At 39.8% G+C, this 24,648-nt stretch overlaps 1 protein-coding gene across 1 annotated transcript; it reads right to left on the bottom strand.

Moving 5' to 3' along the window:
- Positions 1 to 1,943: 1,943 nt before the first annotated feature.
- LOC147620665 (laccase-4-like) lies at positions 1,944 to 9,458 on the bottom strand. Its single transcript, XM_086824937.1, has 7 exons — positions 9,264 to 9,458; positions 8,987 to 9,141; positions 8,650 to 8,894; positions 8,381 to 8,509; positions 7,842 to 8,237; positions 2,702 to 3,298; positions 1,944 to 2,571 (listed from the first exon to the last, which is right to left on the bottom strand). The coding sequence occupies exons 1-7, from the start codon at positions 9,381 to 9,383 to the stop codon at positions 2,441 to 2,443; spliced, it is 1,773 nt and encodes a 590-aa protein (XP_086681063.1). The 5' UTR covers positions 9,384 to 9,458; the 3' UTR covers positions 1,944 to 2,440.
- Positions 9,459 to 24,648: the final 15,190 nt, after the last annotated feature.

The raw sequence follows: 24,648 nt of genomic DNA, 5'->3' as shown, positions 1-24,648 counted from the left end.
CAAGGGGAAGCAATCTTGTAAAGCCACTTCCTAGTGCACCTTGCAAGCTATGTGTGTCAATGGCAATGAGGGAAAGAGAAAAATGTGTGTGTGTGTGGGGAGGGGACCTGTGTAGAGAGAGAGAGCGCTTGCTTTCTTGCTGTAGAACGCGGATGGGCACGAAGTGGAAGCGTAGGGCTCTAGGGCACTCTGAATGTGCGGAGCAATGGGTGATTAGGTGGAAGTGGCTATGAGGGCAACAGGCGAAGCATGGAGACAGATGAGAGGCTAGATAGAGAGGGGAGAGGAGAGGCTAGGGTGGTCTGAGCTGACAACAGAGTGGGCTGGGTAGGATTTTTCCAATATTATAGTGGTAGCTCCAAGCGAAAAACGAAAGTTTCTTTTGGGAGATATGCAAGATGAAGTCGATGGTAATACCGATACTATGCATCTCTTTTTTTTTTTAAAAATGAGGACACTAAGTGTCAAGATAAATGATGCTAATACTGACACTATGCGTCTCTTTTTTTAAAAAAAAATAGACGCTAAGCGTCATCATAAATGATGCTAAGCATTGATCTCGACATATGGACGCTAATAATCGATGCTATGGGGACTCAAATGTACTAGTGTGAATGTCTCCCACAAGCATTACAATGAAGCCGAGACTTGAGAGTGGCTCAAATGCAAGGGAGTGGTGACCGATGCAGATATCCAATGAGCTGAGTAGGGCAGCTTGTTGAGTAGTTGGACCTAAATTTTAATTATCACTCAATTTATTTTGCTTAATATGGCTAATTTTTTGCATTATATCACTATTTAATGCAGAAGATGCTGTTGAAAGTGATGATGATGATGAAGGTGGTGGTGCACGTGGTGAAGATGTAGGCAAATATGAAGATGATGCATTAATTTAATTAATTTCGATATCTTCATCTCTATTTATTTTTGGACATGAACACCTTTTGTAATTTGCAACTATTTATGTAATTTGCAATATAATTCAGGAAGTTATTATATTGTAATTTTTAAAAAATATTTTAAGTGTTTTAAAAAATGCGATTAAGTAGTGTTTAAATAATGTGAATATAAAAATATGGGGATAGAATGGGGGAGAGATATGGAGACACATGTCCTCACATCTCTCCCCCATATGTGTCCCTAGATCTCTTCCCCATTCTATCCTCGTTTTTTTTAACACACAGCTCGCGGCTGTAGCCACATGCAACTAGTCATACACGTTGCTATAGGCGTGGCTATCTACGTGGTCATATGCGTGGCTATAGCCATGTGCTCATAACTCCCTGATAACCATGATGATAAATGCGTGAAGATTTTTTTCCATATATAGATTCTTTTAAATTTGCATGACTATAGACATGGTTGTGCTCTTGGTGGTTTGTTGTAGTGCACGATGTATCATGCTCCGAGATAGTGGCAAATTGCGACAACGATCCTCCTATTGAGTAGGCATTTTAGTTGCCACCAAGTCTCCGATTAAAGAAGGGACGAGTATCTAAAACCATGCAGATCCATCTTACCTTTATATTCGGAAACTCTATCCCTTAGTGTTCCATAATCCTTTTCGACTAACCTGGCATGAATTCTTCTCACCATGGGTTGAAGAGGAAAAGGCATTCTGGAATAAGCAGTTTAATCCATTTACTACTATTTTTGGAGCAAGCTCGAGGACGAAGCAAACCCGGGTTCTCCTAATATTGGAAATATCTACAACAAAGTATTACGTGTACTCTAAGAAATCAAGGAGCTGACTTGGCAGCGCCCTTGTAACGTCGCTGGGTGCAACAACACGTAATGTTGCCTAATATTATTAGTGCTTATAAGAATAATGTGGGGCACGAATGATGATCCCTTCCGGTTATTTTCATATTATGGCAAAACTTGAAGAACTGCATTTGAGACGCTAGATAGTGATAAAGCAATTTACAAGAGAACCAGGCTCATTATGAGAATCATGTAGGGCATGAATGATGATCCCTTCCACTTGTTTTCGTATTATGGCAAAACTTGAAGAACTCCATTTCATGAGACCCTAGATAGTGATAAAGCAATTTACAAGAGAGCCGGCCTCATTAGTGTTTATGCGAATAATATGGGGCACGAATGATGGTCGCTTCCGGTGTTTTCGCATTATGAAAAAACTTGAAGAACTCCATTTGAGACCCTAGATAGTGATAAAGCAGTTTACAAGAGAACCGGCCTCATTAGTGCTTACAAGAATAATGTGGAGCACGAATGATGATCTCTTCCGGTTGTTTTTCCGTATTATGGCAAAACTCGAAGACTTCCATTTCAGACCCTAGATGGTTTTACTAGAGAGCCAGCCTCATAAGAAGAATCCCGGCCATGAAGAAATGTACGTCAGTGCAAAGAGTTATCGAAGGAGGATTGAAGAGAAGCTCGTCGTCGATCATAGTGTGTACTGCTGCTATTCAAGAGCTTAGCAAGATGGCAAGTCGGAGGGCGGGGGCTGAAGGGTCTGCTTTGGTCCAATGCCATTTGTGACAAGGAAGGTAGTGCCCAAACCCCAACTCGTGTGGATCTCCAAGTGGCAGTGCATGAACCACACTCCTGCAACATTATGCATACGGTCCGTCAGCAAGAGAGTACAGCTACAAGCTTAGCAGCAGCGGCAGCAGAGTTTATTGTAGGGCACATCTACGTCGAGCTATAATATTGATAATTATAGTGTGTACTTTACCTGGATTGTCCGCTCGGAAGCGGAGAGCCACCCAGCCTCCTTTGGGGACGTTTATAGTGTTGCGCTCGGGAGGGTCGACCAGGTTGAATGTGGCGGGATCACTAGTATTGTTGTAGTTTCCCACGCCCTGGCCTACCACGTAGAAGTTGAAGCCGTGGAGGTGGATGGGGTGGCTCTCAGTGCCGAGAATGCCGGTGCCCTGTAGGACGAGCTGCACACTGGAGTTAAATGGCAACCAGGAGAGTCGTGTCCCTGTCTCTGGAGCGAGGTTCTTGGGTGGTGGTCCAGTATAGTTGAAGGACCTCACGGGGTTGTCCGGAAAGCTAGTGTGAAAGACAATATTTGTGGTGTTGGTGGTCCGATTCTTCTTGATGATCGTTGATTTGTCGAAGAACAAGGACTGGAGGAGGGCGGTGTTGGGAAGGCTAAACGAAATGTTGTTAACAGCGGCTGCAAACTTGCCTCCGGAGGGTCCCTGGCATACCTTGCCGTGAGGGCAAGGTTTTCTGGCCAAGCCCACAGTGAAGAGCAAGTGGCGGTCTAACTTAAGGGGCACGGTTACCGGGAACTCGTTGGAGTTGAGGCTTCTAAGCAGTGCTTAAATTTGAAGCCCGTTTTGGGCTTCAATGGCTGTGCAGGGCTTCAAATGAAGCCCTACAATATTCTAAAGGCTTCAACCATGAAGCCCAATTTTTCATGCAAGGCTTCAAATTGAAGCCCTCCTAAATCACCAAGGCTTCAAAAAAATATAGTATATAAATTATAATATATATACTATATAGTATATATATATAATAGAGTGCAAATATATATCTTTACATATATATATATATATATAGTATTATAGTATTATAGTATATATAGTATTATAGTATATATATTATAGTGTTATAGTTTAGATATCTTATAAAATTTTTATATAAACTATTCAATCTTATCTTCATGAATACGTGGCCCCCTAGGCTCTCTCTCTCTCTCGCTTAGGTTTCATTTTCACACTCTCCTCGCTCCTTCCATCGCTCTCCTCGCTCCTTCCATCGCACCGTGCGGCGTGGATTCTTGACAGCTCGCCGGCGAGGGGATGCCTTGTAGTTGTATAGGTGAAGCTCTGGACGTCAGTCAAGGATGAAGCTTTAAAGCAGGTCTATCTACACGGCAGGTATGTAGAATTCTGTGCTTCTCTTTCATGTAATGAATTTGTTGCTTGCTTTTGTAATTTTGTGTCTGCAATCGTCCTGTAGAAAATCAAAGCACAGCTCTGCTGCACAGCGTTGCATTGCAAGTTGCAACTACTGAGAAGTTGATTCAGGCCATTAGCGTGTTTCTTAGCCAGTTCGTGAGAGGGCGCAGGCCTAGAAAGGAAGAAAATGGGTGGGGAGGATTCAGTATGGGGTGGTTGAGGGGCCAGGGCCCAGGGGGGTTGGATGAAGCCATGAGTAAGAAGAGGCGAAGCAAATAGGGGTGGACCGTGGGGTGCGCAAAGAGAAGGGATTGGGGTTACGGGTAGCAGAGGAGGGTGGGCCAGGGGTGGAGTCTGGAGATGTGATGCGATGGAGAGGGAGGGCGGTGAGGCTAGGGGGAGGCATGTTCTCACTGCAGAGGGTGTAGCCTGTAGGGTGCAGGGGTATGCAAGGGGGTGCGCAGAGAAAGGTGGCAAGATGCGCAGAGAAAGGCGGTGGGGGGGGTGCGCAGAGAAAGGAAAGCTGGCGAGGGTAAGGTAGGGTTTATTTGGTATATGCTTTTTAATTTTTTCGGAAAGGACCGTCTAATTCTTTCTTTCTTCTTTGAATAATCAGCCCGGACCTGCCCTTTGATTTGTTCTGGGAGCCTAGGAGGAATGCACACATGCATTTATTCAGATAGCTAGTGTCACCATACACATCAAGGGAGAACATTTGATTGGGCATGTAAGTCATCTATAACCATATATTGCATATTGAAATGTATGTTTATTATAAGTTATTAAACTTTGCTTACTTCAAATTAAATTTCATATTAAAGAGCATATACTAAATAAGCTTTCTTAATATTGGTGTAGTACAATAATGAATCAACCTACATTATTCCAAGTTCTAGGCTTACCTCGTGCTCCACCGAAAGTTCAAGCTCAACCTAAACTACCCCCTAAAGCTAAGGCTAAAGCATGTTCTTCTACCCCAGGGAGGGAATGGGAGTATGAAGTATTTGGGACACCTAGTTGTAGTGATGATAATGCGGGCAATGAAGAGATTGAGGATAGAGAGGATGAGCTGCATGATGATGTGGAAATGTTTGGATTGAATGAAACCTCACCTCCATCGATAGAGTTGAACAAGGGAGACTCCTCAACCAAGAAGCAATGTATTCGTAAGTATAGAGTAGAATGGGAAGGTACCTACAAATTTTTGAAACTCATTGTAGATGGAGACATAGAGCGTATGAAATGCATATGGTGTGAAAAGTATAGAGCAAAGGGACCTTGGGGTAGGGGAAAGGGTTGCAAAATCATTCAGCTTGGTGCTATCCATAAGCATCACCTTTCTAAGGAGCATGGCTTTTCACGCTCGAGATGGTGTAATGAAAACAATGTTAAGATACCTAAGCATATTAATGTGATGAAAGGTAAGTCCAAAAATCGGGTTATAACATGCATGAAATTGGCTTATTTTATTGCAAAACAAGATTTGGCAATCATGAAGTTTGAAGCATTATGTGAACTTGCCCATGATTTGGAAGTGAACAATATGCCACCCAAAAAGTTGTTTGGTACTTACACCAACACTATGGCAGGTAAAGAGTTCATTTTCTCTATCTCTCAATATCTACATGATTTTCATTTGCGTGAGCTCTTGTCTAGCCCCTTTTATGCTCTCACTGTTGATGAGACTACAGATAGGGGACTAGAGAAACATTTGATTATCTATGTTGCATTTTTGGGAAATGAAGGGATGGGAATATGTAAAGTTGAGTTTATGAGACTTCTTTTGGTTGAGGATGGATGTGCACAAACAAAATTTGATGTAATCATAAAGGCACTTTCTCATGCTGGACTTGATTTGCAACGCTTAGTAGGCATATCTACTGATGGTGATAGCTCAATGCTTGGATGCCGTGATGGTCTTGTTGCTAAGCTTGCAGGAATTGTACCACATATTCTCAGCGTGCATTGTGTTGCACATAGAGAGGCATTGGCGGTTCTTGATGCTTGTAAATGCTTTCCATGCTTGTCATATATTGATAAAATTGCAAATAAAATCTACTCTTGGATTAGTGCCTCTAGTGTGAGGCATAAGAAGTTTCAAAAACTTCTTCATGAAATGAACATTCATGTGCTAGAGGTTTTGCAAATTCATGAGGTACGATGGCTTGCTAGAGGTGCAGTGATGAAACGATTGACAAAGTTGATTCTTGCTATCTTGAGCTTTTGGAAGGAAGGTGCTAAGGCTTGGTATGATAAGTTGCGAGTCTACAAAGTTTTATTTTGGATTCATATGCTTGCTGATGTATTGTTGGATTTGGATGCTCTTAATAGAGAGTTTCAGAAAGAAACAATAGACATCTCTTCTTTTACCACCTACATTGAGGAGACAATATCCTCTCTCCAAACAAAGTTTTTGGGTACAGATTTTGGCAAAGACACAAAGCATGTAAAAGGGTTCATGGAAAGAACTCGAAATGGTGTGTTATGTCACACAAATCAGGAAGGAAAAGAATATGTGCATATGCTCTTGTATCATTGTATGCCTGGGAAAGATAAGGATGGTTATGCATTGGATGTGGCAGATGGCACTAAGGATGCATGTATTGTCATGGCAAAAGAATTTGTGCAAAAGTTGATTGATTGCATTAATGATAGGTTTCCAGACATGTATTTTTTCAATGCGACTAAATTATTTAGTCCTGTGTATTATCCTCATAATGAAAAGACTAGAGGGGAGATGACTTCTCTTTGGTTGTCAAGATTGTTAACAAAACTTGGAGACAATGTAGTAAATGCAGAGGGATGCAAAAAGGAGCTTTCAAAGTTTGTGAGCAGGATGTATATTGGATGTGGTGGAATGCCTTTCAAGGATGCATGGCAAGTGTTTTCATGTACATCACAATGTGATGCCTTTCCTAACATGGTGCGATTATGGCAAGCAATTTTAGTGCTTCCCATTTCATCAGTGGCTTGTGAAAGGGGCTTTTCCAAGCAAAACCTTATCAAGAGCAATAGACGTCAATGCTTGAAAGTTGAAACATTGGAAGCACTCATGAGAGTGTCATTACTTGGACCGCCAGATTCCACTTGCATTGGGAGGAAGTGTATAAAATATGGGAGCTTGTGAAAGCTAGAAGAACATGCCAAGTTTGATGCAACTAAGTAGAACTTAATTTCTAATTTTGTGAATTCATTAAGAAGAGGATAGATCTTTCCTCTTGTATTTTTTGAGCTTTCATATTCATCATAAATTATGAATGGTTTCATTTTCTATGTTTCTAAGATTAAATCATTCATGAAATGCTCTTTGTTTATTTTTCCTATAGCATAAGCATCTAATGTATAGTTTGTGAAGTCATTAAGAAGATGATATATCTTTTCTCTTATATTTGTGGAGCTTTCAGATTTCATCATAAATTATGAACCATTTAATTTTCTAAGGATTCTAAGATTGAATCATTGATGAAAAAGCTCTTTTTCTCCTTTTCCTATAGTACAAGCATCTAATGCTTATGGATGTGATCATATGTTACATCTCTTTCAAGTTTCTAGTATATGTGTGTGTGCGCAATGTGCATGCATGTGTGTGTGTGTGTGTGAGAGAGAGAGAGAGAGAGAGAGAGAGAGAGAGAGAGAGAAAGATTTTACATATCTTTCTAGCATGTTTAGTGTAAGAGTACATGCATGCACGTGTAGTGTGTGTGTGTGTGTGAGAGAGAGAGAGAGAGATTTTACATATCTTTCTAGCATGTTTAGTGTAAGAGAACATGTATGCATCTGTTGTGTGTGTGTGTGTGTGTGTGTGTGTGTGTGTGTGAGAGAGAGAGAGAGAGAGAGATTATGAATCCCAAAATTTTGTATAAGGTTGCAATTTGAAGCCCATTTGTGGACTCCAAAGCTTCATTTTTTTTTCCATGAAGCCTTACATTAGGCATCAAATTTAAGGCCTGCTTCTAAGACTAGCGCTGAAGTTGTTGGCCAAGGCAGTGTCATTGTAAGGAGGAAGGGCAGGCAAGAGGACCGGCCGCCGCAGCTTGGTCGAGGAGGATCCCACATACTCCACCACTGAGGTGGCCGTGGTATTGTCGAAGGGCACTGTGGGACCCGCGGAGTTGTATGCTCTCACCGCCAGTAAGTATCTTCCTGTTGGCTGATCCGCATTGAGGAGAACATTAGTGGTCTGCCCAGGCGCGATGAGGATGGTGCTGGTCTTGAAGGGCTTGGTGTAGGTGGCATCGATCTCCACCACTGTTAGAGTATGGTTAGCGATGCTGAGGAATAGCTCGTCGTTGAGGGCGGCATTGATGATCCGGAGTAGGTAGGTCTGGTTCTGTGCCACCGGAAGCTTAAACATATCTGCAATTATACCAAATTAATGTATAACTAAAGTTGTATATAAATATACAGTTCCCCGCCGCAATCATCAAAATGTAAATGTATATATATATATATATATTTGTAGATCCGAGAGCTCATGTAGTACTGATCTGTGAAATTACCCTTCGCCGAGCAATTGTAGAGGGCGCCGGGCTGCCCATTGATCGTGTAGGCATCGGAGACATTAGGGCCGGCTCCAGACCGTAGAGCTTGCTTTATCACAGTTTCCGTGTCGGAATTCCACCACTCACCTGTAAGTTGCAAAAATATATAACCGCGTGTTACAGCTATAAAAAATAATAAATTAGACGTGAGCATTGCCGTCCATCACATGATGATGATGGTGGCCAAAGTTATCTAATTCTCGATTTTTGGGGGCGGGGGGGCGTACCGAGGACGATAGGGATCTCTTTGGCAGGATGGGGGAACGGATAACTCTGTTGCACCTTTGGGAGGATGATGAAGGCCCCGTGCACAGTGGAGCGCATCCAGGAGATGTGCGCGTGCCAGAAGAGCGTGCCACGCTGGCCGGTTACGGTAAAGTTGTAGAGGTAACTCTGGCCCGGCTGGATGGGGCACTGCGTGATGTAGGAAGGCCCGTCGAACCATCCAGACCGCAGCTGACGGACGCCATGCCTTCAATATAAGTATTGAATATATTAGAAAACCATTATATTTTATAAATATATATAGCTTGGCTTGCCAGCTACTGACCACCGATAATTTACCAGTGGATAGTGATGTTCTTGTCGGGCATCTCGTTGCTCACTTTGATCAGCACACGCTCCCCCTCTCGCACGAACAGCGTCGGCCCTGGAAACTCGTCGTTCACCGTCACCATCCGCTTGGTTTGGCAAAGCCGAGTAAAGTTGCTGTACTTCACCTGCACGTGCATGGCGCATTGTCAAAGTGATAAGCATGCTACCCATTAAATTAGCTTGATGAACGCAAATTGAGAGAGAGAGAGAGAGAGAGAGAGAGAGAGAGACAGACAGACAGACTTACATGGAATTCAAAGCGGCTGATATTCGAGCTCTTATCCGCGTGCAGCTGTGCTCCATGAAGAGGAGGGAGAAATGCTACCGCCGCAACGACGAGCAAGATGGAAGCGATAAGGTGCGCCATGCTTAATTATGCTTGCTTGTGGATGGCTGCGCCAACAGTCCACTAAATGAGGACTTTGGCTTCCACGACGTCGTTGGACGTCATGACCGCGTGCGCCCAGCTATATAGGCACGAAAGAAGAAGGTTGGTTATCGGTCTCAGTACCAACTGCGCCCCAGCGCTGCAGTGGGTGGCAGGTGCTCTTTTCTCATCGCAGTTGCTTCAAGCCATCAGCCATATCTTCCGGCATACCATGTTACTCCCTCTAAGAAAATGCCTTAGGTATTACTCTCCATATCTTCCGGCAAACCATGTTACTCTCTCTAATAAGAAAATGCCTTAGGTATTACTCTCCACTGTCGGAAGAAATTCGGAAGCCTTGTATATATTCTAATTTGTGTGGCTACGTAGTAAAGCAAAGCTTTTTATTATTTAGTAATACGAGTCGGTAACTTGTGCTTCGCAAGTCTTCTGAGACTCCAAATTTAAATTCTACCCAAACTTCCTCAAACCTCCTCCTCCTCTTCCCGAACCTCCACATTCTTGTCACGTGGCAGCTTTGTGAAATCCTTCCTTAAGATAATATAGAGATAGAGTACGTCGCATTATATCTGTTTCGTTGTTCAAGAGATTTCAAGACATCATTATATAGAAAACTATTCTCAATCAGATATGTGATTTTCCTCTCGTATATAATAAATTTCAGTGTCTATATAGTTCTTCCTTCATCAATCTAGTAGGAAAGTTAGGTTTCAACTCCAAGAATTAAACATGTGTTCCAACTACTATAGACGATTGTTTTCTCTCAAATTGATGAAAAATGGTTCTAGTACTCCTTTGAAATTCCACTAAATAATCTCTTGGAGAGAGAGAGAGAGAGAGAGAGAGATGCTACGGCTATGAACAACTATGAGACCACAAACAATTAGTGCAAGTGAACGAGTCACAACACAACAAAAACTAGTCCACATGAAAGGACAAAACAATGCAACTTCTACATGGAAGGAAAAATCAATGTGGCTACTCAAAGCTAGGACCCACGTACTATGGAATCAAAGCCTTGCTTTTGATCCACTCTCTTGAATTTTCTTGGAAATCTTTTGAGTGTTCTTGATTTTCTGGATGTTTTGGATTTTCTTGATTTTCTGGATTTTCTTGATCAAGAAGATGGATATGGTGACTTTGGATTGGTTGAATTTCTTTTTCTTTGTTTGTTCCTAAGCTTTTGGGGCCATGGGCTTAATGGGGACCTAGTTTTTTGGGGAAGCCGCACCAAAGTTAAATCTCACGACCAAAATTGGGGAAAAATCTCACTAATCAAGATTAGAGAGACTAATCAAAATGCTTTTTTTCTTTTCTCTCTTTTCTATGCTTGATCTTCAGAGCTATGGAGCTTCAGTCTAGGGTTTGAAGCTAACAAAAGCTTAGGGTTATGAATGGGGTAGATGAAGGCTTCATCACAAGCTCTTTCTTGGCTTCCTTCCCATGTGATGAAGCCTTTCTCATGGTGTTTTGGAGACTCATCAAACACAAAATGCCTAGTCAATACTTGCCTTGGCTATGGTGGATGACTACGGCATAGTTGGAGCCCTCTTTGAAACTCTGTGGGGAGCTATTTCTTGCACGATTTTGTCCATGAAGAAACCATGAAGCTATCCACGTTTTTTCTTGATTGAGAAATGGAGACTCAAACAAATGCAAAAAATGCTTGGTAATGCAAATACTAAGAGTAAGAAAGTCCCTAATCTCATCAATGCTTCAATTTCTTCTTCTCTTGCGCATATTAGGGATTTTATGAAAAAATTAGGGTTCTTCATCAAATTTTGGAAAAAATTCTTCATCAATCCTCCTTTTCATGCTTGGCTATGAATAGGGGATTTCATGGGAATTTTCATTTTCTTAGAAAAAATAGAGTTTGGGATCTACTTTTTCATGAAATATTTGCATAATGAGACCATCCCAACCTTCCTCTACCTATACATGTGTTCAATGTTTGATTTCAATCAAGATTTAGGGTTTCTTGGCCCACTTGAATGATTTGGGATTTTCTTGAAAATCAGGCTTTCCACTTAAAATTTTTGAGATCCAAGGTGTTAGTTCTCTTCTCCTATCTCTCCTCTACCCTTTCATATCATTAATTTTCAATAATGATCACAATTTTAGGGTCTCGTAAGAAATAGGGTTTTGGAAATTGCCTTCAAGATTGCAGTTTGTGGTGGGATTTCTTGAGTTTTCAATCTACAATCCTTCTTCCCTTGATCTTCTCTATATAGTCATGTAGCACTACTTGATGAATTTGGCCAAGGGCATTAGGGTTTTGGGAGAAAATAGGATTTAGTGTAAAATTCTTTCATATTATGGGATTTTTATGATGGGATTTTTATCATTCCCTTGAATATAGCTTGCATTGCTTTGAACCTCTACTTGCTCTTTATCATTCCCACATATTTTCTCAGTCATTTTACCTTATACATGCAAAGAAGTCAACAATTGCATTGAAATAAAAGAAGAGTATGCAATCATTAATGCTTATTGCATTTGTTATGCCATGGTGAGGGAATTGTTGGTTTCTCTTTGATTGGATGACTATTGCAAGCCTTGGAGCAAAGGATTTTGAGGAAGAAAGTGTACAAGGAGAATAATGCATGCATGATCACATGCTAAAGTTGTAATGCTCATGAGCATGAGTACATCATAATGCAAGCATGATCAAATGTTAAAGTTGTAATGTTGATGAGCATGAGTACATGTTTGGAATTGTAAGCCATCAAACACTTTACTCTCTTTACATTATTAGATTCTCAATCAAATTGTACAAGTTCAATTCAATCAAGTACTAGAATCTAGCATGTGAGAGGGTACCCTTGGCATTGGTGGAGAGGCCAACGTGGAGCATGGCTTGAACTCTCCTTATTGTGAGTGCTTTTGGAAAAGAGAAAAGGAGGGGGATTAGGGACATGGTGTTCTAGACATGGCCTCAACTCTTACCATTAGATTTCAAACTTTAGTAAGAGGGTGACGTGAGGGGGGTGAGAAGGCTTGGTCGAGAGATCGGCAAGTAAAATATCTCCATCGACTTGCTACATTGAATCAAATGGGCAATGGTTTAAACATACATGTGTTTTGAAATGCAATTGACAATCAATGGGATTTTATAAGAATGCATAGTTGGCATTATTAGGCACATTGGTATTGATATAGTGATTGAGATTGGTTCATAAATGCACCAAGGTCATGCTAAAATCTAGTCGAATTCCCTTGATTGGATGCTAATTGGATTCATATTGATGCTTTGGATATGTCGGGATGCAAACATACATTGATTTTCAAGTTGGTTGCTTGTAGTTGACAATTTGACATAATCTATAATTTTTAAAAAAGTGTGATTGAGTCCAAAGGGTTTTGAACTAAACCTAAATTGAATATTGGGGGTTATTCCATATCATTAGGGCTTCCTATAGAGCCCTCAATCACTCCGTTTGGTTTCTGGGTGGTTAAGGAGCTACACCCATTTCTCTATCGACGCTGTTTGGATAGAATTTGAACCAAGTCTCGGATCATAAATTTAGCTTCACCATTTTGTTCTCCACTTTCCAAATACCTTAACCAACCAGTTTCAACTTATTTGGAGAATTCAAGTCCAAGCGGTGGACCAAGCTATCACTATTTGACTTGCCAGAAAAAGTTAAAACAGAGGCATATAGAGAGTTGACTGAACCAAAAGTGTCATCATAGGCTTACTCCTTATCCTAATAACTTCCTATAGAGCCCTAGAACACCCAGATATGAAACTCATATATCATTCTATTGCAAACTTACCAAAACAGTCCTACTATGGCGGTAAGTCGAGGAGGTAGACCTAGAAAGCTATCTTTGGTAAGGGATGATATGGGAGGGGAGGAATTGATGAAACACTGCACTATGGACACAATGGAAGAGATTGAAGAGAAAATGGTTGGGGGAAGTTCTAATAAAAATGTCTCTCAATCCATAGGTCAAACTTAGACTAAGGGAGTTGAAGTGGATGCTGATTGGGAAGTGCTCATAAGCACACCTCTCAAAGTTTGCAAGCCATTTCAAATGATACTCTCTTGGAAGTTCTTGTGAATAAACTTGATTTTTAGCCACTCATGGATAGATTGGATATCATTGACCAAACCTGGAATTCAATTTTTGAGTCTATGACTACCAAAATGGGAGCCATTGAAGATCAAATTAGATCAATCTATGAATCAACACCATGAAGAAGCCAATGTGGATAGAATTGGTGGGAATCATGAGGGTAAGCAACCTTTGCATGAAGTTGTTTATTGTGGTCACAAGGGAGGTAAACAAGCTATGAAAGAGGCTTCTATGAAGGCTCCTTCATTTGGATTTATGATGGATGCTAGGAAACCTCTCATAAAGGATTTGACGTCTTCTTCATTTCAGCTTGGTAATTCTCAAGTGAATAGAAAACCACCATAAGATTCATTCAAGCCTATGTATTCATGATATGGAGATGCCAAGAGGATACTATCTTATTCAAAAGCAAATCCGTCCATGTTAGATGAGGAGATGCTTTGGGATAAGGATGGGGGTAATCATGATTGGGAGCACATGATAGTTCGATGGAATTTCCTTCTTTTATTAAAAAGGAGTGTAAAGACTTTGCTCAATTTGCCAATTCTTATATAAAATCACAAAAGGTCAAGCTACATCATGAGAATCCTACTTCCAATGCTTCCACAGCTATCAAGGGCAAGGTGTCCCTTTCCAAGTTCACAGGTGAAGGTTTCACTTTGCATGAGTTGGAGTAGTCGATAACCAAGCTAGACACTGATTTCTAGCTCTACCCTAAGGGTGAGCAAGATAAAGTACAATTTTCCTTGTTACACTTGGAAGACTCATCAAACACATAATGCCTAGTCAATACTTACCTTGGCTATGGTGGATGACTAAGGCATAGTTGGAGCCCTCTTTGAAACTCTATGGGGAGCTATTTCTTGCACGATTTTGTCCATGAAGAAACCATGAACCTATCCACGTTTTTTCTTGATTGAGAAGATGGAGACTCAAACAAATGTAAAAAATGCTTGGTAATGCAAATACTAAGAGTAAGCAAGTTCCTAATCTCATCAGTGCTTCAATTTCTTCTTCTCTTGCATATTAGGGATTTCATGAAAAAATTAGGGTTCTTCATCAAATTTTGGAAAAAAATCTTCATCAATCCTCCTTTTCATGCTTGGCTACATTCATATATGTGCTCAGTTGCTGCATGAATAGGGGATTTCATGGAAATTTTCATTTTCTTAGAAAAAATAGGGTTTGGGATCATCTTTTTCATGAAATATTTTCATAATGAGACCATCCCAACCTTCCTCTACCTATACATGTGTTCAATGTTTGATTTCAATCAAGATTGAGGGTTTCTTGGCGGCCCACTTGAATGATTTGATATTTTATTGAAAATTAGGATTTCCACTTAAAAACTTTGAGATCCAAGGTGTTAGTTCTCTTCTCTTATCTCTCCTCTACCCTCTCATATCATTAATTTGCAATAATGATCACAATTCTAGGGTCTCGCTGGAGAAATAGGATTTTGGAAATTGCCTTCAAGATTAGGGTTTGTGGTGGGATTTCTTGAGTTTTCAATCTACAATCCTTCTTCCCTTGATCTTCTCTGTATAGTCATGCAGCACTCCTTGATTAACTTGGCCAAGGGCTTTTGGGTTTGGGATCAGCTTTTTCATGAAATATTTGCATAATGAGACCATCCCAACCTTCCTCTACCTATACATGTGTTCAATCTTTGATTTCAATCAAGATTTAGGGTTTCTTGTCCTACTTGAATGATTTGGGATTTTCTTGAAAATTAGGATTTCCACTTAAAAATTTTGAGATCCAAGGTATTAGTTCTCTTCTCCTATCTATCCTCTATGCTCTCATATCATTAATTTGCAATAATGATCACAATTTTAGGGTCTCGCTGGACAAATAGGGTTTTGGAAATTACCTTCAAGATTAGGGTTTTTCGTGGGATTTCTTGAGTTTTCAATCTACAATCCTTCTTCCCTTGATCTTCTCTATACAGTCATGCAGGAGTGCTTGATTAATTTGGCCAAGGGCATTAGGTTTTTGGGAGAAAACAGGATTTAGGGTAAAATTCTTGCATATCATGGGATTTTCATCATTCCCTTGCATATAGCTTGCATTGCTTTGAACCTCTACTTGCTCTTTATCATTCCCACACACTTTTCCAATCATTTTATCCTATACACGCAAAGAAGTCAACAATTGTATTAAAATAAAAGAAAAATATGCAATCATTGATGCTTATTGCATTTGTTATGCCTTGGTGAGGGCATTGTTGGTTTCTCTTTGATTAGATGACTATTGCAAGCCTTGGAGCAGAGGATTTTGAGGAAGAAAGTGTACAAGAAGCATAATACAAGCATGATCACGTGCTAAAGTTGTAATGCTCATGAGCATGAGTACATCATACTACTGCAAGCATGATCACATGTTAAAGTTGTAATGTTGATGAGAATGAGTACATGTTTGAAATTGTAAGCCATCAAACACTTTACTCTCTTTACATTGTTAGATTCTTAATCAAATTGTACAAGTTCAATTCAATCAAGTACTAGAATCTAGCATTTGAGAGGGTACCCTTTGGCATTGGTGGAGAGGTCAAGGGGAAGCATGGCTTGAACTCTCCTTATTGTGTGAGTTCTTTTGGAAAAGAGAAAAGGAGGGGGATTAGGGACATGGTGTTCCAGACATGGCGGCCTGAACTCTTACCATTAGATTTCAAACTTTAGTAAGAGGGTGAGGGGGGTGACAAGGGTTGGCCGGGAGATCGGCAAGTAACATCTCTCCATCGACTTGCTACATCGAATCAAATGGGCAATGGTTTATTATACATACGTGTGATTTGCAATGCAATTGACAATCAATGGGATTTTACAAGAATGCATAGTTGGCATTATTGGGCACATTGGTATTAGTATAGTGATTGAGATTGGTTCATAAATGCACCAAGGTCATGCCAAAATCTAGTTGAATTCCCTTGATTGGATGCATATTGATGCTTTGGATATGCCGAGATGCAAGCATACATTGATTTTCAAGCTTGTAGTTGACAATTTGACATAATCTATAATTTTCAAAAAAGTGTGATTCAGTCTGGAGGGTTTTGAACTAAACCTAAATTGAATATTTGGAGTTATTCCATATCATTAGGGCTTCCCATAGAGCCCTCGATCACTCTGTTTGGTTTTTGGGTTAAGTAGTTACACCCACTTCTCTACCGCATACGTTGTTTGGATAGAATTTAAACCAAGTCTCGGATACGTTAAGTAGTTACACCCACTTCTCTACCGCATACGTTGTTTGGATAGAATTTAAACCAAGTCTCGGATCATAAATTTAGCTTCACCATTTTGTTCTCCACTTTCTAAATACCTTAACCAACCAGTTTTAACTCATTTGGAGAATTCAAGTCCAAGCGGTGGACCAAACTATCACTATTTGACTTGCCAGAAAAAGTTAAAACAGAGACATCTAGAGGGTTGACTGAACCAAAAGTATCATCATAGGCTTACTCCTTATCCTAATAACTTCCTATAGAGCCCTAGAACACCCAAATCTGAAACTCCTATATCATCCTATTGCAAACTTGCCAAAACAGCCCTACTATGGCCCCGATAAGCCGAATTCACAAGAGATGATATGGAAGGGGAGGAATAGATGCCAAATAGGGCACTATGGACACAATGGAAGAGCTTGAAGAGAAAATGGTTGGGGGAAGCACTCACAAAAATGTCTCTCAATCCTGGGTCAAACTTCTAAGGGAGTTGAAGCGGCTGCTAATGTGGGAAGTGCCCATAAGCACACCTCTCAAAGTTTGCAAGCCATTTCAAATGATACTCTCTTGGAAATGATTGTGAATAAACTTGATTTTTTAACACTCACTAATAGATTGGATATCATAGACCAAACCTTGAATTCAACATTTGAGTCTATGACTACCAAAATGGGAGCCATTGAAGATCAAATTGGATCAATCTATGAATCAACACCATGAAGAAGCTAATGTGGATAGAATTGGTGGGATTCATGAGGGCAAGCAACCTATGCAGCATGAAGTTCATTATTGTATTCACAAGGGAGGTAAATAAGCTATGCAAGAGGCTTCTATGACGGCTCCTTCATTTGGATTTATGATGGATGCTAAGAAACCTCCCATAAAGGATTTGAGGCCTTCTTCATTTCAGCCCAATAATTCTCAAGTGAATAGAAAACCAACATAAGATTCATTCAAGCCTATGAATTCATGCTATGGAGATGCCAAGAGGATACCACCTTATTGAAAAGCAAATTGGTCCATCGTGGTAGATGAGGAGAGGCTTTGGGATATGGATGGGGGAAAACAAATATTTGAAGAGGTGATAATAGCAGTTGACTATTTGCGAGATGCTGAGGAACTCCCCCCAGATCATATGATGGTTGAGCATACACCACTAGCACCTATTGAACAACAAGAAGAATAAGATGAAGACATACTAGTTGAGGAAGTAACCTTCTACTAATGGGCAAGTTGAGAGCACAAACAAAACTTTGGTCACTATCCTTAGAAAAACCGTGGACACTCATAAAAGGGATTGGGATGAGAAGTTGCCAGCAGTTGTTTGGGCTTATAACACTACTTTCAAGGAAGCCACGAGATTCACTCCTTTCTCTTTAGTTTATGGGCAAGATGTGTGTTACCTATTGAGCATGATTTGGTGAGTTTGAGGTTTTTGCACGAGCACATACTACCTTTGGAGGAGAGTTTGCAAGAGAGATTGGGCACTTTGGAGCATCTAAATGAGTGGAGATTGAGAACCTATCTACTTCAACAGGTTGCTAAGAAACGTCAAACCAAGCAACGTGATAAGAAAGCTAAAACCTATTCTTTTGAGAAAGGGCAATTGGTTCTTCTTTATGATGCACATCATGAGCTTTTCCCTGGGAAGCTGAGCCATTTATGGTCGGGTCCTTATAGCATTGTTGAGGTTTATCCTTGCAATAAAGTCCAGCTTGCAGAAATGGATGGGACATGGTTCTCTACCAAAACCAATTTTGATAAAATTAAGCCCTATTGGATGTGATTGCATTGACTTTTCTGTTATGAGTTGCAGATGATGTTAAATCTACCACGCCTTTTTGGAGTCTATACTTTGATGGAACATGTAGGGGCAAGGAAAAACTTGGTAGTTGCAGCATTGTCATATATCCATCTGAAGGGAATGCTATTCTTTTGGGAGTTCTTTTGGGAGATCATTTGAGCAACAACATTACTGAATATCAAGCACTTTTGATTGGTTTGAGAGAACTACTTCTTTTGGGAGCATCTCATGTTCATATCTATGGAGATTCACAACTCGTGGTCCACCAGTTTCATGGCTAGCAGGCCTGCACCCTCCACCCTTTGATGCACTACTACAGTCTTTTAGCGTGTGACCACTTCACCCATTGCACCTCTTCTTCCTTGACCTTTTTGCCTCGTCATGAACATCGTGTTGCAGATTCCTTAGCTTTGATGGCCCTTTTTGGTTCCTTTACCCAAAATTTAATCGTGCCTTGGTGAATACCCTTTGCTTTGACATTGATCCTTGGGAAATAGTGCAAGACCTTAAGTGTTTGGGAGTTGAGGAGTTGGGTAGTCTTCTAAGGGTTTTCAAGTCATCCAATCCTTCCACTTTTGCTTCTCTCATTCTATCCATGACCCGTATATTGATTCACTTGTCAGATGTTACCTTTCTCACTATAGATCCTAGCCATTTGCTCATGATCCTGTAGCCCAATGGAGAAGGCACTAGTCTAACCGGAGATTTTTGGGTTCACACTGGCCAGCTACCTTTCCTCGCAGGATGCCACTATTGGATTTTTTTTTTAGCACATTGTGTTTCCGTCATTCATGCATCCTGCTCGACACTCTCACTTGGTCTTGGCATGGAGGGGTGAATGGTGCAGGCAATACAAGTTTTCACAAGCGGTCATGGTGTGGGACACCGGGCTTGGCCCATTTAAAATTTAAGCTTTAAACCTTAGCTTGAAGAGCTTAGCCCATTTAAAATTTAAAGGCTCTAAACCTTAGTGGCTGGAGAAAGAAGCGGCCAGCGTATGAATCGAATCGCTGCCACATAGCATGATGGAAATGAAGCGCCGCCATGCACGATGGAAGCGAATCGTCGCCAGCAAGTGCAAACCTGCCGCTTAAAGAGAGAAGGAGTGCAACCATTTCCGGTTTTGCCGGCCTTTGTGCTATGAGCAAAACAAGTGAAGTAAGGCTTTGCTAGTCACCGCCGCAGGCTGTCGTGCTGAGATTGTGAAGGTGTCCAGAGGCGGAATCGCACGCTCCTTCACACACGCAAAAAGAAAGATGTATGCTCGTTTCGGTGTCCAGAAGCGGAAAGCGAAGGGAAAAAAGGAGAACAAAAAAAGAAAACCGATAGGATCACAGGAAAATAACCTGGATCGCAAGGAAAATAAACTTTATTGCAGGAAAATAACCTTTAATTACACATTTTTTAAAAGCTTTTCTATATTTAAAAAAAGGGAAATATTATTAAAAGAGAAGCCGTTCCTGTTTACACTTGACCAAGAGAATAAAAGAAAAAAAATAAAAACATAATCACATTCATCTCTTTTCCTTGCATGTGAAGAAGGAAGCGGAGTGTCATCTCACTCTTTTGTCATTTAGCACAAAGCTTTGATGTCGATGAAGCTTTTGCGCGCTTGCCGATTGTGTCGTAGTGTCATCTCGCTCTTTTGTCATTTAGCACAAATCTTGTTTAACATTTGTGTGTGCATACATCATTAGCACTCCATCATTGTAGTGCCGCATTTGTCGAAAAAATCCATATCATGCATCCCTATCTACTAGTGCCTTCTCCTTTGGGATGTTGAGAAAGTGTAGCATTATTCCTTGTTGGATATCTGGGGGGGTTGTCGGGTTTTGTCCTCTTTGCCTTGCTCGTCCAGATATTTCCCAGACACTCATGGACCCTCATTTGTAACTTTTGGAACCTTTTTTATAATATGGCTTTTGGAACATACATTGGAGCCTTGAGCTACCAAACTTGTCTTATGGAAGGCAATTTCCATACTTTGGTGAAAGGCTAAATGACATAGGCATTATGAGTATTTCTTACTAATTGCATGCTAATTCACATAATGATTTGTTCCAAATCTTAGCTTGTGTTTGCTTCATTCCATCGCACTGCTATGTGACCCAACGTGAGTGGGTGGCCAAACCTACATGTTGGGCCCAGGGTGGAGGAATTGGTGTAAGTTGTTGGGATGTGGAGGTACTCATGGTGGCTCTTGTCTCTTGATCATACCTAAAAAATAGTAAGGATGGTTTGGATTGTTTCGCTACCATCCAAAGGGTTTACCTAAATCTTGTGTCATGGGGTTTAGCTCCGACAATAGCCACAACCTCTATGTGGTGTTCCTAATGGTTCTCTAGTGTGTGTTATCATGTTGAATGTAACAACAATTCCCCCCTAGACTTGTCCACTCTCCCCTTCACTCTAAAGGAAATCTCAGGGGGAGTGCCTTTTGCACAAGTAATCCTACCAACTTTTACCTAGCACTCCATTTGTGAACAAAGTGAATCGAGTTGACACATTCCAACCACTTTAAACCTTAAGGACTTCAAGGATATCCCTTGACCTACACCATGCATTTGGAAGGCCCATTCCACAAGATCTTGCTACTCTTTACTCGAGATTAGCCCTTATGCTTCTTCTTGGTGGTGCGATCCTAAATCCAAAGCGGACAAGGTAGACCAACTCACGTTCAATTGCCTCGAGCACTCAAGCACTTTCTTATAGGCTTGCCTTTGTTATGGGAAGCTATGGAACTTACCATGTCTACCTCAGTACATAAGAAATTACTCCTCTTCTTAGGGATATTTGGTGTTTGAGGGGTAGGGGTAAGGTGGTAGATAACACAATAAGAAAAGGAGTATTGGGATGACATTTATTAAAATAGAGTTGTTGATGATATGATCCATTTTATTGTTGAGATTGTGGATGTAGGTACCCGAAAGTATTAGCTACGAAAAAAGAGTATTTTGCATCATGAATTTATATATTGGAAATGGGAGTTTCTTGTGTGTCTAAAGTAGGGGGATTTTTGGGATGGAAAGGGATGTCACCATTTGGTCCCTTCACCAGTCTTGACCAGTGTTTCACACACCAAGGTGTGAATGGGGATTTTCCTTTAAAAAAAAGCTAGAGCATTTTTTTTATTGGCATGATTTGGCCTGAAAGATGGTCATACAACACATGCACTATGGGATTTCATATTAAAACATTGAATGAATTAAATGTGTAGAATAGAGTTTCTTATGTCTTGCATAGAAAAGAAAGTGAAGAGACAAATAGCATCAATATAGTTAGGCACCATTGCAGTCACTTGTATGATAACAAATATACAATTTTTCACCTTAATTGGAAGGTGGCACAAAATCTTCATACTATCCTCCCTATCTTAGGAAATGTCAAGTTCCAGCGTATTTGTAGACTTTATCTTAGATTTTGCACCAGTATAAAAATTAATATTTATAAATTTTAAAAATTAAATAATTTTGTATGACTAGCACAATGACTTTATTTTGTTATAATGTATTATATGATATGCACTATACACATTTATGTAGCGATTAATTTATATTTTAAGAAATAATATCATTGAACTATATTAATGGAAGTACATAAAGTGGTAAATATCAAACAAAACATAATATAAAGAGCATATATTTAAAAATGATAATATTATATTAAGAGTAATTATGATATTATCTCTCAAACAAAATAATTACAATATTATTATGAATATCAAAAAATTATTTGAAATATAGAATTAAGAAAATATTTAAGTTTTATATCTTTATATTAAAAATATAATTTTATTATTTTAATACAATAATATTTAACTTTGTTTCTACACATTTTTCATTTACATTATTCGTTCATTCTCGTAAGATTCTTCTTATAGGTATTTCAAGGACTTATAAATATTTCTTTCTTAGTAATACTCTAGAGAGAGAAAATGTATGATATGATTAAGTCCCTTCAAATAAGTCATAAACTTAAGTTAATGTTGACCTAGAATAAGTAAATAAATCTTTTTTTTTTGTGAAATTAAACCTTGTAAAAATATGCCTAGGCCCTATTCATGCAGGTGTAACCAAAGTGAGTGTGCAAGGGTTAATTGACTTGTGTAGAGTCACTCCCCATAGAAAACACAAGGTAAATTAATCAAATTATGTGCAAAATATGCACATGTGTATATGCCATTTGTACCTAAATTCATGAAACCCTGTAACATGTGTTAAAAATTAATAAATGTAGTTAATTTGAAGAACAACTAAGGTGAAAAATGTGCACATTGGGGTTTGTAAAACAAGGGTCTATGCTAACATCCATCATACACGTGCATGTGAGTGCACACTTACAATGTTTTTGGGCTGATTTATGGAATGTTTATGGAGCTATTTCTGGGATAGTTTTGTGAGTTCTTATGGGGCTGATTTGGCTATGTTTTGAGGGTGATTTGATGTGGAACTTGGAGCTATTTTAGGCTTCATACCAAGTTAAATTATGGATGGTGTATGAGCTGATTTTTGAAGATTGTTTTGGAACACTTTTGGACACCTCCTAGAGATGTTTGTATCTTGGCACTAGATAGTATATCTGGGAAGGATTTGTGCTGATGCTTTGTGGAAGGATTTGTGCTGATGCTTTGTGGAAAATGTGGTGTTGTATGCACCCGCTCCTTGGTATCTTGTAAAAGTTTCTATGTGAATAAAGAAGTTCATATGGGGGGCCGACCGTTATGGCTCAGTGTGGTGTTATTGTATGGTTTACGGTTCTTCTGCTATGTTTTTCCATGGTTTGTCTGGTATTGGAAGTGTTGGTCTATTTCTGGGTCCCCACACGATTAGTGACAATTAGTTTACCGTACTTTGGTTTTTATTGAAGGCTAGTTTCAACATCTTCATCATCACGGTCATCAAAGTCAGCATCAGCATCATCATTCACACCACCATCATCAACATCAATAGCTTCAGCCGCCGTAGCACATAAGTTATCAAGGGGCATGACGGGTCTAGGGCACCCTGTCGGCAGCCAACATAACCCTCTTGGAAGCCAGTTGTGTGTGCAGGCTACAAGCAGCCAATGAGTCCATTGGCCCGAGTGCTAATAGGGGCTATGAAAACCTTGTTGTTCCCTACTTTGTTGGTGTCATCAGGTTCTTAAGTTTTTTCCCTTTGATCTTCTACTCCGTAAAAGCAGGTTGAGCCGCAGCAAGGACTGCGGTATCTCTTCCCCCATTAGAGGGCATTTGAACATAAAAAAGGCCCTATAAGAATCCCTAATTTTAACGAACTAAGACTAATTTTATATTGAGGCTTAAGGAGACAAACCTCATAATGACACTTACTTTTGGCCCTAAAAGTAGGGGATCTCTCTAGTTTTCCCTCTCTAGGATTTTCACTCTAGGATTCTCTTTCTAGCCACTAAAACTCTCAAAACATCATCAATCTCGTCCAGATAGAGGCTCCAAAAATAAATTTTATTACAATTCAAAATAATTATCTCAAAATAACTTTCAATCACATTTAATGCACTTTCATTACGTTTTTGAAGTTCTCTCTAAATTTCATATCAAAAGTTATTAAAAGATAATCTCGTTTAATACACTTTTATTGCGTTTTTGAAGTTTCCACAAATTCTAAATCGTCATTAAAAGACAAGGAAAACTTATGTTTTTTTATTTAAAAGTTTAATTAAAATTTAAATTTTTGGATAGGCTAGCAATTTAAAATTTATATTTTATAGCAAACCCACCTAAAAACCATTTTCTTCATTGATTACTATCACATCTCTTCTCTGACCTACTCAACAACTAAAAGATTCTCTCTCTCTCTCTCTCTCTCTCTCTCCCCCAAGCCCTTCTCTCTTTACAGTAGGTCTCTCTTTCAAGCTTCTTTTTGGGATCCAAGCTATCTACCATCTTCCATTGTGTCTACTATGACACTCATAGAAATAACAAACACGTCAAATTCATCATGAGTGAGAAAGGTAGACTTGCATATTCGAATCTCTGAATGAATATGCACATATTAGAAAAGAATGACTAAACACACAAGAGAAGCAAGAAAGAAGACAGCAGGGTCATTGTTATGTGGATCTTTGGGTTGATGGGTATTATATCCTAATGATCCATCTTTAAATTTCTCTCCACC

This window comes from Cibotium barometz, chromosome 31 (genome assembly GCF_041138505.1).
Source record: "Cibotium barometz isolate CiBa-2024 chromosome 31, ASM4113850v1, whole genome shotgun sequence".
Lineage (NCBI taxonomy): Eukaryota > Viridiplantae > Streptophyta > Polypodiopsida > Cyatheales > Cibotiaceae > Cibotium > Cibotium barometz.
The sequence above is the reverse complement of the archived record's forward strand: the minus strand, read 5'-3'. Positions and strand labels throughout refer to the sequence as shown.

Coding starts and splice junctions, on each gene's coding strand:
- LOC147620665 (XM_086824937.1), bottom strand. CDS start 9,383: ATGGCGCACCTTATCGCTTCCATCTTGCTCGTCGTTGCGGCGGTAGCA. Junction 8,895..8,986: donor AAGAACATCACTATCCACTG/GTAAATTATCGG, acceptor CTTATATTGAAG/GCATGGCGTCCGTCAGCTGC. Junction 2,572..2,701: donor CTTCCGAGCGGACAATCCAG/GTAAAGTACACA, acceptor ATAATGTTGCAG/GAGTGTGGTTCATGCACTGC.